This window comes from Diabrotica undecimpunctata, chromosome 9, assembly GCF_040954645.1.
Source record: "Diabrotica undecimpunctata isolate CICGRU chromosome 9, icDiaUnde3, whole genome shotgun sequence".
Taxonomy (NCBI): Eukaryota; Metazoa; Arthropoda; class Insecta; order Coleoptera; family Chrysomelidae; genus Diabrotica; species Diabrotica undecimpunctata.
The window spans coordinates 100,880,315-100,897,052 of record NC_092811.1 but is presented as its reverse complement, the minus strand read 5'-3'; the positions used below and the strand labels follow the sequence as shown (position 1 = coordinate 100,897,052).

The 16,738-nt window shown below is 34.3% G+C and overlaps 1 protein-coding gene across 2 annotated transcripts in view; it reads left to right on the top strand.

Moving 5' to 3' along the window:
• Positions 1-16,293, top strand: part of LOC140450325 (uncharacterized) — a 76,499-nt gene extending 60,206 nt beyond the window's left edge. For both annotated transcript variants that reach the window (XM_072543902.1, XM_072543903.1), the window contains exons 4-8: positions 3,035-3,196; positions 10,693-10,926; positions 11,823-11,969; positions 12,120-12,461; positions 15,997-16,293. In XM_072543902.1, coding sequence (XP_072400003.1) covers positions 3,035-3,196; positions 10,693-10,926; positions 11,823-11,969; positions 12,120-12,461; positions 15,997-16,247 — 1,136 coding nt within the window. In that variant the 3' untranslated portion in view covers positions 16,248-16,293. The remainder of the gene's footprint in view (positions 1-3,034; positions 3,197-10,692; positions 10,927-11,822; positions 11,970-12,119; positions 12,462-15,996) is intronic.
• Positions 16,294-16,738: the final 445 nt, after the last annotated feature.

Below are 16,738 nucleotides of genomic sequence, written 5' to 3'. Positions count from 1 at the left end.
CATTCAGGAGGTAGCTCTTTTGTTATGAGATGCTGATCAGTTAATGCTGTATGTCCAATTTTTAATCGGTTTATAATCAATCACCTGTTGCCTTATATTTTCTGGAAATTGCAGTTTAGTGCCAGTCCTAGTTTTTTTTAAGTTTACCCGTAGTAGAATTCCTCATTTGTTGCCAATTTTTTACACAATGCTGTTTAATATTGAGCTGGATATTACTGAATGGAATTGTTGTCATTATTTTAGTTTGCTAGTCAGTAACAGCTTTTTTTTTTTTATTTAGAAAATCGCATCGACCAAATGGCCATTAGCGAAAAATTAGTGGATTACATTAGGTACAATTACTTCAATACAATTTGGTTTATTAAATATTGTGCTACTTATTAATGTCTTTCAAGAAATTCAGAGTATTGTTAAAGTTACAGTCTGCACCTAGAGCTTCTATAAGTGTTCCTGGTATCTTGTTATTGCTTCGTTGTTGATTGTAGAGGGGACATTCACATAGTAGGTGCATTATTGTTAGTGTCGTATTACACGTTTCACATCGCGGCGGTTCGCACTTTTTAATTAAGTAATCATGTGTTAACCTAGTATGTCCGAGTCTGAGGCGCGTTACTATTATTTCTTGGCTTCTTGACTTAGGTAACACATTCCATGCCTCTATGCTGGGTTTCACTTGTTTTAATTTTGAATTCGACACATTCCATTTATTTTTCCACGCACTTAAGATTGATTTTTTTATATAAGCTTTTATATCCGTTGATACTGATGTGTTTACGATCTCGGAAACGTCACTCACTATCGCGTCTTTCGCACTATAGTCAGCAGTTTCGTTGCCTTTTATTCCTATATGGGATGGGATCCAGATGAAATTTATCTCATTATGATTGATATAAGCCTGAAGAAGGACTGTTTTAATTTTTTTTAAAAGCGGGTTTTTTGGATACAGTTGTCGGATGCTTTGTATGGCACTAAGTGAGTCTGTTAAAATAATATATTTGGACAGAATGACGGTATTAGATTTTTGCTTTGATACAGTGCAGCAACAACCGTTGATACGTATTTCGACCTCCTTAAGTCTCTTCAGAACGGTATAGCCACTGCTCTGCTCAATATATTTGGAGTTTGTTGTCAGATTGATTAGTTCTATGGCGCGATAGAGAGCATACATTTCAGCTGTATAGATAGTACTAACATTAGGTAGTTTGAATTTAAGAACCTTCTCTGGAGTTACTACAGACGCTCCCACACCTTCGGATGATTTTGAACCATCAGTGTATATCTGGGTATGATTTTTATAACGACTAATGATTTTTCTAAAATGGGAAATAATTAGATCAGGATTAGTGGAGTTTTTATCAAATAACGTAAGTTCTAAGTTACATGATGGTATGTTTTGAATCCAAGGTGGATTAAGTAACAGCTTTCTTTGCCAATTTATCAACTTTTTCATTTCCTGCAATACTTGTGTGCGACGGTACGCAAAGAAATTTAACTTTTGCATGTCTGTTTTGTAGGTGGTAAAGTGCCAATCGTATTTCTTGCAGGATAGCATTAAAATGGCGATTGCTTCTCCCGTAAAATGCTGCAGAATTGAGGGATACGAATTGCATATTCAGTATTTCCTTGTATAAAGGCCGCTGTATGTTCATTTTCAGTTCTTGATGCATCAGTAAAAATCTTGTTATAGCCAGTGTATTTTGATATCCGTTCTTGATATAGCTTGTTAATCATTATAGAATTTGTGGTACTCTTTGGATAGGCCGTGAGACTTATGTCAATAGTGGGAGAATTAGTAGTCCAGGGAGTTATAGTTCGTTGAATAAGATAAGAATGAGTCAGCTGCTCTAGGTCAAAAATCATATCTCGTTAAACGTTTTTTAGGAGTGGATATTTTAATCTTTGACGGCAATGTTTAGGTGGATGTCTTGTGTAAAGAAGTGAGTAAATATTATTAAAATTATTTATTTTAAAATTTTTCTCTTGGATTCATTTAGTTTCTTAAATGATTTTTATTTTTCCCCTTAATTCCTTGGTTTAGAGTGGGCGTACCCCTAATACATACTTTAGATGATATACACATTCATATGTGTCTCATCATAAATGGTTACCGGCTAAACAACATCAGATATGCAGATAACACCATAGTATTTGCGGACAACTTAGAAGACCTACTAGTTCTTATGAACAAAATCACGTATTGCAGTCAACAATATGGACTCAATATAAAGGTTAAGAAGACAAAACTTATGATAATTAGCAAGAAAAGGATAACAGAAGGTCAACTCTACGTCCACCAACCCCTGTAGAAAGAGTGACGCACTACAACTACCTCGGCACCATAATAAATTAAGAATGGACCAACAACCAGGAGATTACAGCACGCATCGGAAAAGCTTGATCCACCTTCAATCGGATGGGGACCTTCTTTAAGAGTCACAACCTCTCTTTTGATACAAAAGTAAGAATGCTGCGATGCTACGTATTCTCTGTCCTTTTTTATGGTGTTGAATCGTGGACCTTGAACGAAAATATGTGCAGAAAACTGGAAGCATTTGAGATGTGGCTATATCGAAGAATACTTAAGATCCCATTAACTGACTGAGTCACAAATGATGAGGACCTCGGAAGAATGAATAAGAACCGAGAGGTACTGACCACCATCAAATCTCGAAAGTTACAATTCTTTGGACATATTATGCGAAATGAATCCAAATATGCTCTCCTTCAAGCCATCCTGCAAAAAAAATATTTGGAAAACGAGGTCCAGGAAGAAGAAGAACATCTTGGTTAAAGCACCTCAGAATCTGGTTTAATACAACATATGTGCAGCTTTTCCGCGCTACTGTAGATAAGATAAATATTGCCATGATGATCGCCAATATTCGTAACGGATAGGCACATCAAGACGAAGAAGAATATGTGTCTCATTTATATATGTAATATATGCACCAATAATAATAAAATATACAAATTGACAGCATGTTTAACGTATCCAGTGTTTTTCGGATGACTTAATAATTTTTTATAATTCTAGAATCCAAGTTCACGACAGCTGCCAAACAGAATTTTGAAAAGAAGTTCAGCCGTTGCCGAAAGAATAGAGGTGGATGTGCACATATCTGTAATCCAAAGGGGATTGTGAAATGCTCATGTTTGGAAGGTTTTTATTTAGGTCCAGATCAAAAATCTTGTTACGGTAAGTAATTTCAAACCTGCCTTTGCTTTGCCAACATAGTAAAATGTACTGAAAATGCCTTCTGCATTCCACTTTAAATGTTGATTGTTTAGAGTAAAGTTTTACAATTACAGTTATGCTTGAAATTAACCTTTGATGCGGTCAGTTTATCACATTCAGTACATAGTAATAAACTGCAGATGTACGGAAATACTTTTTTTTTTATTTACAAAGAAAATAGTCGCTTCAACCACTTGGGTCATTAGCGACATTAGTTTTTACATTAGATTAAGTTATATAAAGATGTATCTTTAAGAAAATTAATTAAGTCTTTGATGTTTAAATGTTCACCTAATACTGTTTTTAAATTGTTGGAAATATTGTTATTTTGTCTGTTGACTGTATATTTTCCACATTCTGTTAGGAGGTGTTTAACAGTAATGTTGATTTGACAGTATTCACACACTGGAATGTCTTCCTTATTCATTAGGTACTTATGTGTAATGTTGGTATGACCTAATCGAAGTCGAGAGATTTTGACTTGATCAGCTCTTTTTAAGTTCACTAGGCGCCACGGACTCACTGTCGATTTAATTTCTTTTAGTTTAGATTCCGATAAATTCCACTCATTTTGCCACGCACTGATCACTTTTTCTTTGACGAACTGTTTTATATCACTGGAAATAGTCTTTGACACTATTGTAGCATGATCGTTTTTGTAAGCTTCCCTTGCTTGGAGGTCTGCTTTTTCATTACCTTGTATTCCCATGTGAGATGGAACCCATATAAATTTGACTTCGGAACCAGTTTCTTGTAAGGCTGCAAGTTCTTTCTTGATAAGTAAGGCTATAGGGTTCTTAGTGAATAGTTGAACAATTGTTGTTAACGAGTTTAGAGAATCTGAGATAATGACGGAGGAAGACTGTTTTGTACTTTTGATATGAATGAGGGCTTGTAATATTGCATATAACTCTGCTGAGTATATAGAGGTGGCCGACCTTAATTTAAATTGGAAGGATGCATGTGGAGTGACAAATGCTGCTCCTACGTCGTTTGCAGATTTGGAGGCATCTGTATAAATGCAAAAACTTTCCCCGCAAGTCTCGAGTTCTTTTAAAAATGACTGTCTGATTACATTTGGTGATGTCTCTGATTTGTGATATTGGAGTAGTGTCGTATTGATCTCGGGAATCATGATTAACCAGGGAGGGGGAGTTTTTAGATTTGAAGGATAGAGGTCAGGAATTTGCAGTTGCAGATCTTTTAAATTTCTTCGGACTCTTTCATAGAAAGGTGGATCGAACTTACTTTTTTTATAAGCTTCTAGATACCGGTCCGTAAATGTATTTCGAAACACTGGGTGGAATTTGTTACTGGCAACTGAAGATGCATACGAAAGGCTTAGATACTTCCTTCGTAGGGTAAGAGGTGGTTCTCCTGTAAGACATTGGAGATTCTTAACGGGTGTGGTTCTAAATGCACCTGTGGCGATCCGAAGTGCTGTGTTTTGAATGATTTCAAGTTGATTGGTAACGTGTTTTTTAGCCGAGTCATATACAATAGCCCCATAATCTATTTTTGATCTAACAAGTGACTTATAAATATTTAATAATGTGGTTTCGTCGGTTCCCCATTTTTTATTTGATAATGTTTTCATTACGTTTAATCCACTTTGGCAAGACTTTTTTATTTCTGAAATATGATGTTTCCATGTTAGTTTTTGGTCGAATATTATTCCGAGAAAATTAATTTTGTCTGAGAATGGCAGCGGCTTGCCACACAGCTTTAGTGTAGTTCTTTGCATCCGGTGCCTTCTTGAGAAAATCATGCATCTTGTTTTTAGTGTGGAGAATTGTACACCTACTGATGTAGACCATATCTCTAGTTTGTAAATGGATTCTTGTAAGTGTTTTTGAAACATTTTTATATTCTTGCCCTTTGCAAATAAAACCAGATCATCGGCATATAGTCTTCCCTTAACTAGCGGGGAGCAATGATCCAGTATATCGTTGATAGCGACAAGAAAGAGAGTTGGGCTCATAACTGATCCCTGAGGTGTTCCGTTTTCCTGAATTCTTTTTGTTGAAGTGGAATTATCGGCGCGCACAGAGAAAGCTCTTGACTGAAGAAAGTTTTCTATGAATCTTAGCATATTACCCCTGATTCCCCATTTGTGTAATTTTGATATAATGTTAAACCTCCAAACTGTATCGTACGCCTTGGTAATATCGAAAAACACTGCGATGGTTTCTTGATTATTTGCAAAACCCTCGTGTATCTCTGATTCTAAATCTAATAGATTATCTACGCATGATCTATTTTGACGGAAGCCACTTTGCTGTGGAATTAAATGTTTTTCTTGTTCTAAGTACCACAATAGTCTTTTGTTTATAATTTTTTCTAGAACTTTGCAGGATACATTAGTGAGTGATATAGGACGGTACGAGTCTACCTTTGTTTTGTCTTTGTTGGGCTTGAGCAGAGGAATTATAATGCTGTCCGACCATACAGATGGAAAGACCTGATTTGTCCATATAAAATTGTATAATTTTAGCAGCCAAGACATTCCACTTTCTGGTAGGTTTAACAAAAAAATTAATGGTATGCCGTCTGGACCTGGAGCGGAGTTTTTAGTTGACATTAGGGCATCCCTTAGTTCTTGCCTTGTAATTGGCACATTTAGTATATTATCATCTTGAGAGTAGTATTCCAACTTCGTTTTTTCTATGCTTTGTTTCTTGAGCTTAAATTCCGGTGAATAGTTATCGTTACTTGAATTTGACTCAAATTCACCGGCGAATAGCTCCGCAATTTCTTTTCGGTCGCTTATAATTTTGTTATCTTTTGCCAGGAAAGGTATTTTATTTGAACATTTTTTTCCAGATATTTTCCTTATATTTTGCCACACTTTACTTGCTGGGGTAGAACTATTTATACTTGCAACGAATTTTTGCCATGATGTTTTCCTGCATTTTTTGAGAATATATCTAGCGTCTGCTCGACGTTTTTTGTATTTTACCATATTTTCACTCGTTTTGTGATGATTATACCTATTGAAGGCTCTTTTATACGTTTTTACGGCTTCTTTGCATTCTGTGGTCCACCATGGTAAAGGTTTATGATATTTTAGTGTTTTTGTTTTTCCAATATGATTTTCTGCTGCTTTTTTAATTATTGATATGAAGGTATCTAGGTCTTTATCTATGTCATTAAGAGTAATATCTTTTATGTTGTTTATTTCATTTTGTATGTATTTTGTAAAGTTCTCCCAGTCTGCATTTTTTGTATTCCATTTCGATGGGGTTGTGGTAATATTGTTATTTTTTTGTTGTGGAAACGTAATTTTAATGGGATAGTGGTCACTTCCGTATAGGTACGGGATAACGTCCCATTCTAGTGTTGGGGATAACATTGGATCACATAAAGATATGTCGATGGCCGACTGACTACCCGTTTGAATGCTAAATCTGGTGGGTCTACCATCGTTTAACAAATTAAGATTTTGTGAGGTCATACAAAATTCCACAATCTTTCCTCTAGCGTTAGTTTTTGTTGAACCCCACATAGGATTGTGTGAATTAAAATCGCCTAAAATAATGCGGGGGCTGGGGATTTGTTGCAGTAGATTATCAAAATCTTCTTGGACTATAATTTGATCAGGAGGTAAATATATGTTGCAAATATTGATTGTTTGTTCCATGTTTACTGTAATCGCTACTGCTTCAAAGCTATGTGTGTTGATTTGTAATTGCTGGGCTTCATATTGTTTATCGACGTAAATAGCAACCCCTCCACTGGCTATATCAGCGTTTTGTCTGTGTTTGAAAAAGTTTGAGTATTTTTGAAACTTGAATGCATGGCTAGAATCCTTAAAGTTGGTTTCTTGTAAACAAAGTATCATTGGGTTGATTTCAGAGATAATATGCTTTAGCATTTCGTAACGGCTGAAGAAACCGTTTACGTTCCATTGTATTATGGACGCCATTGCTTCTATTTACTATGTACTTTACGCTGAATCGACAGAGGTGTCGGATTCTTCTTCTAGATATATCTTCATTGCTATCGGGTCCATTTTTAGTTGCTTCATAATCTTACGTCTTATTCTCGTGCTTCTGTTTTTCATACTTCGGTCTTTGTAATAAGGATGAATTTTAGCTAATAGGTTCAAAAAATCATGAACATTCTCGGTATATGTTTTAACTAAGCTTAACTGATCTGTGTTTCCTTTAACATTTACAAAGAAATCGACGATTTCATCAAAACTGAGTTTAAGCGATTCTTCTTCGAATATTTTCCTAGTTGGTTCCAGTAACGGCAGTATTTCATTAGATTTTGGTTCATATGTTTTGGGCAAGCATGATTCTTCTTCAGTATCAGTTTTGGATTTCTTCTTTCTCTGCGTAGTTGGTACTAAAAATGTAACTTCAGTTTGTGAGGACGGAGGAGGTGTTATTACGTCTGTAATACTGCGTTTGGAACTTGTTTGTTGTACATTTTCTGATTCCTTTATTTTTGGGGAAGGCGTAGATATGTCTGTGGTTGGTTGTTTATCTATATCGTTATTATTATTTTGTGTATTTGGTGCTATGTTATGGGTTAGAGGTTGGGAAGGTGAAGATTTTTCATTTAGTTGTACAGTTGTCATGATAGGGATTTCATTTGGTGAGGTAGGGATGTTGGTATTGTTTGTAGGCTCTTGACTTACTGCAGTTAAGCAATTGTTTGAGAAATGACCTGTTTGATTACACTTTGAACACAGCTGGCTTTCATGAGACAAAAAAATACGATATGATATGTTATCATGAGATAATAAAATCGAGTCTGGGACCGTATTGTTGGGAGGTGATATATAGATGTAACGACGAAAACTAAGAATGTGTTTATACTCAGGGTTGGTTGTCCCAATTCTGAGAAAATTTAAAGGAGATACTAAGTTATAGCCTTGTTCTCGGAGTTCTTGTTCTATACAATCATGTGGGATAGATGGACACACATTAGATAATAATAAGCGTTGGCTTGGAGTAATGAATCTGCGAGTTTGAATTTGTTCTGAATTTACTGTAATTATTCCATTGTCAGTGTTCATGAATTCATCGACCTTTGCCACACTGGATAGATAAACACATATTCTATTGTTAGATATCCTAGACGAGAAAAGTATATTTTTCGGACTAATTTTCGTTCCGATGGATATAAGATATTCTTCTAGTTTTATTCCATTAAGGGAGTTGAAAATTATAGCTTAATTTTTTAAAGGGAATTTCGGTTGGGTAAGAGCTCTTGAGTAACTTTGTTGTTGATTGTTAGTATTGTTGACAGTAATAATTGCAGCATTATTTTGAAGTTCCATTATTTCCAAATAACTATTTGTACCCCCTCAGGCCGGTCCTGCCTTGAAGCAAATCAGACTGATAAGAGGCACGAAAACTAATTAATAAGAAACCTGTCTTTGTTTTTATTTCTTACTTTAAGTAGATTGTTTATTTACTTCAAAATAAAATAATAATTGTGCATCTTACTTTAGTTTTAAAGATGCAAAGAGACTGCACTCACTACTACTTATCACTACATACTTATTTGATTAGGAAAATTAACTATAAGTAGATAAAAATTATGAATAATTATTTTAAACTTGGTAAAATTAAAAATTCAATTATCACTAATTGCTATAACTGATAGCGTGTTTACACTTCGATTGCTCGATCGATTCTCCCCACGGAAATACTTTACTTTCAACAAAACTCTTTTTATAATAATCACAACTTTCTATTTTCAAAAAAAAATAACTATAACACTGCAAAAATACCCAGAGAATGGTTGAGATCAGAGTTTATCTTCTGGCTTTTTGCCATTATGAGCTGGCCGTTTTCGTACTCCACAGCACTTTATTCTTCCAGTCACCTTCTCTGAGGTCTCTATCTATTATAGCATTCTCTATGTACATTTTCCATCTCATATCAGATTATCTCTTCGTCTTCTTCTCGGCTAGTCCCAGTGCAATATTCTTTTTGGCCACCTGTGCCCTGTAATTTTTGTATATGCCCGTAATGCGGGGCTCTGTTTTCCAATTTTTTTGTAATTGAATATTCTACTTACATTGTGTTTCATATTCTCTCTGTTGTCATTGCATCCTCTCTGGTGATTTGTATACATCGTCCCATATACATAATCGAATTCAACTGTTCTTATTTGATTTCGTATTATTGTTGTCATTGATCACACTTCCGCTCGATATAGGGTAATATTCAGTACTATACTCTGAAAGACTTTTTTTATTTTCTTTGGTTAGAATGATGTTTCATATCACTGTATGGAGTGTTATTGTAGCTTGTTTTTGCCGTGCTATTTTCACTTCTATATATTTTATACAAGTACCATCTCGGCTTATCATTGATCCTAAATACTTAAACGTCTTATCTCTCTTAATAGTCTCTTCTTCTAAATTTAAGTTCAAATCTGCAACCTCGGATCCAATACATAAATACACATATTTATTTAAGTACCCATAGCTCATATTTTTTCCTTTAATTTGCTTATTATGTCTGTCTTGTACAAAAATGGCTTGATCTGTGAAAAATATTAAATGAATATATATATTCTCTTGTACTGGTATGATCATTGTTCCGCATTTCTACACAATATTTTCAAAGCCTGATCCATATGTCTGTTAAAAAGTGTAGGTGATAGACCACATCCTTGTTTGACGCCTTTTGTTGCGGTGATTATTTTTATTATTTTATTGCCTAATTTTATTTACCCCTCTGTTTCTTTATACAGTCTTTACGCTATATTCACCCATTTCTCTCTAACGTGCATTCTCCTCATTGCATCCCATAGTTGTTTTCTGGGCACGCTATATGCTTTCTTTAAGTCGATAAATATCATATATGTTTCAATATTTTTCTTTTTGTTATTTTCTACTACTTGTCTTATAATGAATATATTATCTAGACATGGTCTAGCTTTTCGGAATCCAGTTGTTCTTCACCAAAATGGTCAATGTGTTATTCTATTTTTTCTTTTATAAGTGTATAAAAGATTCTTAGTATTGAAGGCATTGCACTAATCCCACTATAGTTATTTGTTGACCTTTTGTCACCTTTTTGAAAATGGAGGACATGTATGACAGATTAGACTCAGCTGGAATCTTCTCTCCTGCTTCGATTTTGTTGAACAACACTCAATAAAATAGCTCCACATTTCAAAAGTTCCATTTTTATGTACCCTGGTTCTGGTGCTTTGTTGTTTTTGGATTTCTTTGACGCTTTAGTTATACCGTTCTTTGTGATTTCAGTTTCCTCGGTTATTACTGTCACAGGGTCTTGTGAAATATACTCGGTCTATTTCTCTGCAATAAAAACAAAAAATTTAAAGTTGACAAATTTGAATGGAAGATTACAATAAACCAATTAGTCATAGTATATAACAAATGGCATCTATGAAAAAAATTAACTGTCTGATTAATTTTTCTAATTTGAGATATTCTCAACTTAAGACATTTTTAAATTTTATTTTAGATATAGATGAGTGTAAAACGAATAACGGAGGTTGCGAAAAAGAGTGCGTGAATCAAATAGGATCATATTCTTGTAAATGTCCGAGTGGATTAACCACTGCCGATGACAGAAAATCCTGCCAGGATATCAATGAGTGCTTACTAAGAAATGGTCACGGGCCATGCCAAGATACTTGCCGCAATACTTTTGGGTCATACAATTGTAGCTGTGCAGGTCTTAAAGGAACCAAATTAAGTAAGTTTGTTACATAGATTACACATATTTTTTAGATTAAAAAAATATTTCATGAATTAAAAAAAAGTTCACTCCTTTGCAGTTGCATATACCAAAGGTATTTGATTGAGTTCAGTTAGATGATATGCTGCAAATCACCATTATTATTTTTTAACCTAATCTCTATATAGAATTAGCTTCCGTAATCGTTTATCCACAAATTTCTATCTTAGATCATCATCATCATCATTAGCGGAGTCATAGCTCATTATGAGCCAAAACATTCTTCAGAACAATCCTCCATTTACTTCTATTTCTGGTAACTGTTCTCCATGCTCTAACTCTTCATCATCATTATCATTTTCTTTGCCTTTATCCGTATGCAGGGTCGGCTTCCCTAATTACATTTCTTCGTAAGTGTCTATCTTGGGTCATATCATTTACCGACATGTCCTGCCTAAGCGTCTCCACCCAGGTCTTTCTTGGTCTTCCTTTCTTACTATTACCAGGAACCCGCAGATCAGTAATTATTCGTATTGGGTGATTAGCGTCTGTACGTTGAACATGACCAAACCATATTAACCTATGCTCTCTTATCTTGGCAACAATTGTTGTCAACCCTAGACTTTCCCTAATATACTTATTCCTAACTTTATCCTTTTTTGTCACTCCACTCATCCATCTAAGCATTCGCATTCCCGTCGCATGCATTCGTTGTTTTTCTTTATTTTCAACTACCCAACTTTCAGTTCCGTACATTACAGCTGGTCTTGTGGCTGTTTTATAGAATTTTCCCTTTTGCTTCATGGAATAATCCGTTTGCTCAATAGATGGCGATAGAGCTGATAGTTTATTTTAGACTACTTTAAAAATTGTTACATTATTTTGTTTGATGTATTTTGTCTTTCCATTTCAAGGTACTGATGGCCACTCTTGCGAAGATGTAGACGAGTGCAAAACTAATAATGGTGGTTGTTCCCATAACTGCATTAATGCTCTTGGTCGCTCATTTTGTAGTTGTCCCGATGGCATGGAATTGTCCTCAGATTGGAAAACATGTCAAGGTAAAAAAATTTCTATAATTTAAAACTACGAAAAGTATTTTTGGAATTCTTAATTGCATTATTAAAGTATATTTTTAATAATATTTCATAACAATAAATAATTTAAAACGATGGGTAGCGGGTTGACATAATGTATATATTTTTTTCTAGATATAAATGAATGTGAAACAGAAGAAATGTTACAAACCTGCAAAACCTGCATCAACACTCAAGGCTCCTATATGTGTCTCGACATGACAGATATGCAAAGCGATCAGTCTACGAACAATGTAGTATGCAAACCTCTTTTTCCACCATCCAGAGGTTTCATTAGATGTACAAGAAAAGGAGCTTTCCAATCGTTTACCAAAAAAGGTCGTAGAAGAATTATTAATAGTCCTGGCACTGCTTGTGAACTTGTATGTCCTTACGGATATAAATTAACAGGAGATTATAATTTTGTGTGCGGAATCAATGGGGAATGGCAAGGAAAACAAAATGGAAAGTGTATAGGTAATATACTCATAAATCTTCACAACATCTAGTTACAACCCGAAAGTTTTATTTAATTTAATATCATTTAGACTTAGAGCAGGCCAGGATCCACAAAGGATTGTCGAGCCAAAAATGATGATGATAATTCAATTAATTAATAGCTATTATATTCACTTTTTGACGAATAAAATATATCATATCTGGCACAAAATATTATGGAAACACCAATACACAAAAATTTGTTATAAAACAAAAAAAAATACGTTATTTGCTCAAACTCTGTAATCTCAAATGTAATATAGTTCAGTCGTCAGAGACGAAAAGTCACTGAACTATAAAAATCATACGAACAAGCTCTATTTTGACCAAAAATTGACATTCTTACCAAATTTTCGGCTTATTTGTCTCATTTGTAGTGATCAAATCTCTGACCACTGGATTATATATACATTAATCTTTATAAAATCAATTTAAAAGCAATACAATTTTCAACATTTTAGTTATATATGGGAGTTACTAAATCCGATATTGCCAAAACGATTACAATTTACAGCTCCGTTTCCATATATCTATGGATCTCTTTTAGTCACCTTTCATCCCATACTATTCTCTCCACTATTTGTCTCACATGAATCAAATTTCATCACATACTCTCTCTTTCTTATTCTTATTTCTTTTGCCCCCGTATCTAACACATTCCAATATGGTATGTGTCACAATGTTCGAACCGACGCCGTAAAGATATTCCGCGGATTTTGTCCTCCTGAACCGGTTAAGAAAAGCAACGTGCAACCATAATTTTAAAGCTGCATTAGATTCCCAGATCCGGGATCAACGACTCGTCCACATGCTACACCTAGCAGAGTTATTCTATCCTGGCACACCATAAGCCTCGAATAAGCCAGTATTTCTACGGCACTTTACCAGACTGTGGCCATGTAAAGGATAATTGATTACGCAATACGATAAAGGGCTCTGAAGTACTTTACTGTTCCCTTAAAAGTGACAAACACAACTGCTTATTTAAGAATCATATCATCAGATCCTTAGGATATTTCCTTCGTCTTAGAAGACCCATCACGCAGCCCCACTGCAATGTATTAAAAGCGTTTTGGACATGGAAGAGGATTAGAGAGACCCACGTGTAACCGCTTCTTCCGCTCGTGGACTCCCAAGAAACACTACCACAATTTACCTTAAATTTACCTTACAGAAATCATACTGTCTGTGGGATAAGCCCCATACCCCTTACTTACCTTCTCGATTTTATCACACAGCATTTTTTATGTAGTTTAATGATGCTCGAAAGAGAACAAATCGTCCATTAGTTCCCCATCCCTTTGAGTAGCAAAGCAGAGCGTCCATATTGTCCAAAAGCCCCAATCGCCCCAGAATTTTTAAAAACGTCATTTTCCAGCTTGTCACACAGCTTCCTCTTTCAGTGCCTTCTCTCCTTGGATCATATCTTCTGATTTAAAACGTTTTGGCGAGCTCGGTGTTCTACATGCTTTTTTTACCACTAGCACATCATCGCCACATTCTATCCTCCATTTTTTAATCGTGTATACGACCATCACATAAGTTGCGCCGAGCCGCCTATCTCTCAATGTGGCTTGTAATACTTCTTCTAGGCCCTCCATCGAAGGTAGACAGTGTGGAATTACTTCTACTTTCCACCTTGCACGTTTTTCAAATACACCAGTTATCTGGTATCCCAATTAAACAATGATTGATGGGTAATTGGTCACTGTAATTCTACGAATCCGATTTGTCTTCCTTTTTAAAGAGAGCTATTAGGACGCTTGATTTCCATTATTGTAGTATTCCCTTTTGTTCTATAATTTTTTTGATTAGCTCTAAGAGTTGATTGATCCTCCTTACTTTAGGAGTTCATTCGGTATTCTGTCCTCCTCTGGTGATTTATTTTTTAATTTCCTTAACGCTTGCTTGACCTCTCCCTCCTAAATGTTTATTTTTTCGTTTGTCGTCACTTCTGATGTTGGTGGTTCATTATCTTCAACCTTAGCAAATAGGGATCGAAAGTAATATGACCATGTTTCCATCTGAATGCGTTTAGTTTTGATTAGTTTGTTTATCTATTTTCTTTGTCATCTGATCATTCTCCATATTTATTTTTGTGTTCCGTAAAAGTCGTGTTCCATCTGTTTTAAGAAGCTCTGCCAGTGTTCCCTTTTTATTTGTCTGAATAAAGTATTCATTTCATTTCTCATTGATTTATAGCGGTTGTATGTCTGTTGTGTTTGTTGTGTTTTGTATTGTAAAAGAATTTTCCTCTCTAAAAATACGACTAACGACTATTCCGAAAAATATAAGGAAGAAAATGGGATCCCCCAAGGCTCAATTTTATTAGCCCTAAACTCTTCTTAGTCGCCATTAATGATATAGTCAAAAACCTCAAAATTTTATAAAAACTCTAATAGTGATCTCGCAATACAGGTTTTCAATTCTCGGTTACAAAATCCGTAGGTATCGTGTTCTTAAAAAAGAACACATCGCTATCCTTCAAACCATGTGTAAAATTCTTAGTTATGTGGGTTGATAAACAGCTTAATACTTGGAAAGAACACATTGCCATGTAATAAGAAACTTAATCTAATGACAAATAACATTGTCAAATAGCTACTGGGGCTCCGATCTTGTACCCTGCTAACAATTTACAAGACTTAAATTAGATCAAAAATTGATTGTGGCCCAATTTTTTATGCCTCTGCATCCTCTATATTGATAAAACAGCTAGACTCTAAAAAGAACACAACACAGACTATCTCTTCAAGGATTTCGAACATCACCTGTAGAAAGTGGGGAGCCTTGATTATATCACCGCCGAATTTCCTTAACACTATCACATGCAACGTTAATAGCTTCAAATTTATTTTTTACTATAGGGCTTCAAATTTATTTTTTTTGTTTTAATTCTGAAAACTTATGTACAAATTTGATTTTTTTATATTAAATACTTTTTTAGCAACAATTATTGGTTTTGTTTTAATTTTTTTTGTATTTTTAATTACCTAGCTATAAGTATTTTTAATTATAAAAAATAATTGGATATTGTCTGAATTATAATCTGGTAGCTTTTCTGAGTTGTTCAAAACGATTAACAGAATTCAGTTCTCATGTTTCGCATACTCAATTCCATAAATCATATGATCTATTTAGTTCTATTGACACTTATGATTATTAATTTATATGTACATGGTGTTGGGGTATCTAATTCGTTTAATTCAAAAAAATTTGCTATATTTGGCTTTAATGTTAAAACGCTTACGCTCCTTAATGTCTTTAATTTTAAAATACATGTGCTTTATATTTATTTGGGTCTCAAAAATTAAAATTTTTGGATGAAAGTGTGAGTGTTATGAGAATCAGTCATTTACTTTATATCTGCGTATATTTTCGTAGGCATAATACAAATCAACAAATATTACTTCCACAGTCAAAAGAAACCAACAGCACACACACAACAAATATTACTAAACTTGTATTTAAGCTATTAAGCTACTAATTTTATTTTATTTTTTTTTTGTTTTAGAAGCTCCACCACCAGTGTTAACTTGTCCAACTTCACAAAATTTAGTGACCGAAAACGGCACGAATACGGTTCATATACGGTTCCCATCGCCAATTACAGATGTCAACTGGAAATATGTAACAAGTTTTCCGAGCTGGGCTAAAAATTTAGAAGGGACGCTAACAAAAGGCAAACATGATATTAGATTTACTGTCAAAGATCCTGCTACGAGACTGTTTTCATCATGTTACTTTATAATAAATGTAGATTAGGATTACAATAATTATATAATCTTTGTATTAAGAAAACTTTGAGTTTTTTGATATTTTTTTGCCAACCATTTTAACCTTTAATTAGACATCATTCACACAGAGCACTCTATAATATTGTGCCTGTAACTGGAAAAGTGCTTGAGAATCAACATTTTTTCCTCCATATAAATTATTTTATGGTCAAAATACCATTTACGTTTAAAAAAACAATAATCTACGTTTCTTGGTTACTTTTATATTTTATGTCAAAATTTTTTGTACTTGCGTCTAAGATTCTTGGTTTTAGTTTGTGAGTAATATTAATAAACTTAAACGTAAAAAACGATGGAACCAGTAGATAATTACGAAAAATAATAATAAGACCACTGAGATTAGAAATTCCATTCCATTGGACCATAGTAGGTACCAATGCCATCATGATAATACCCTCAGTGCAAGACTGCAGTAACTCAAAATTTTATGAAAATGAAGTAATCATGGAATTCGATTGT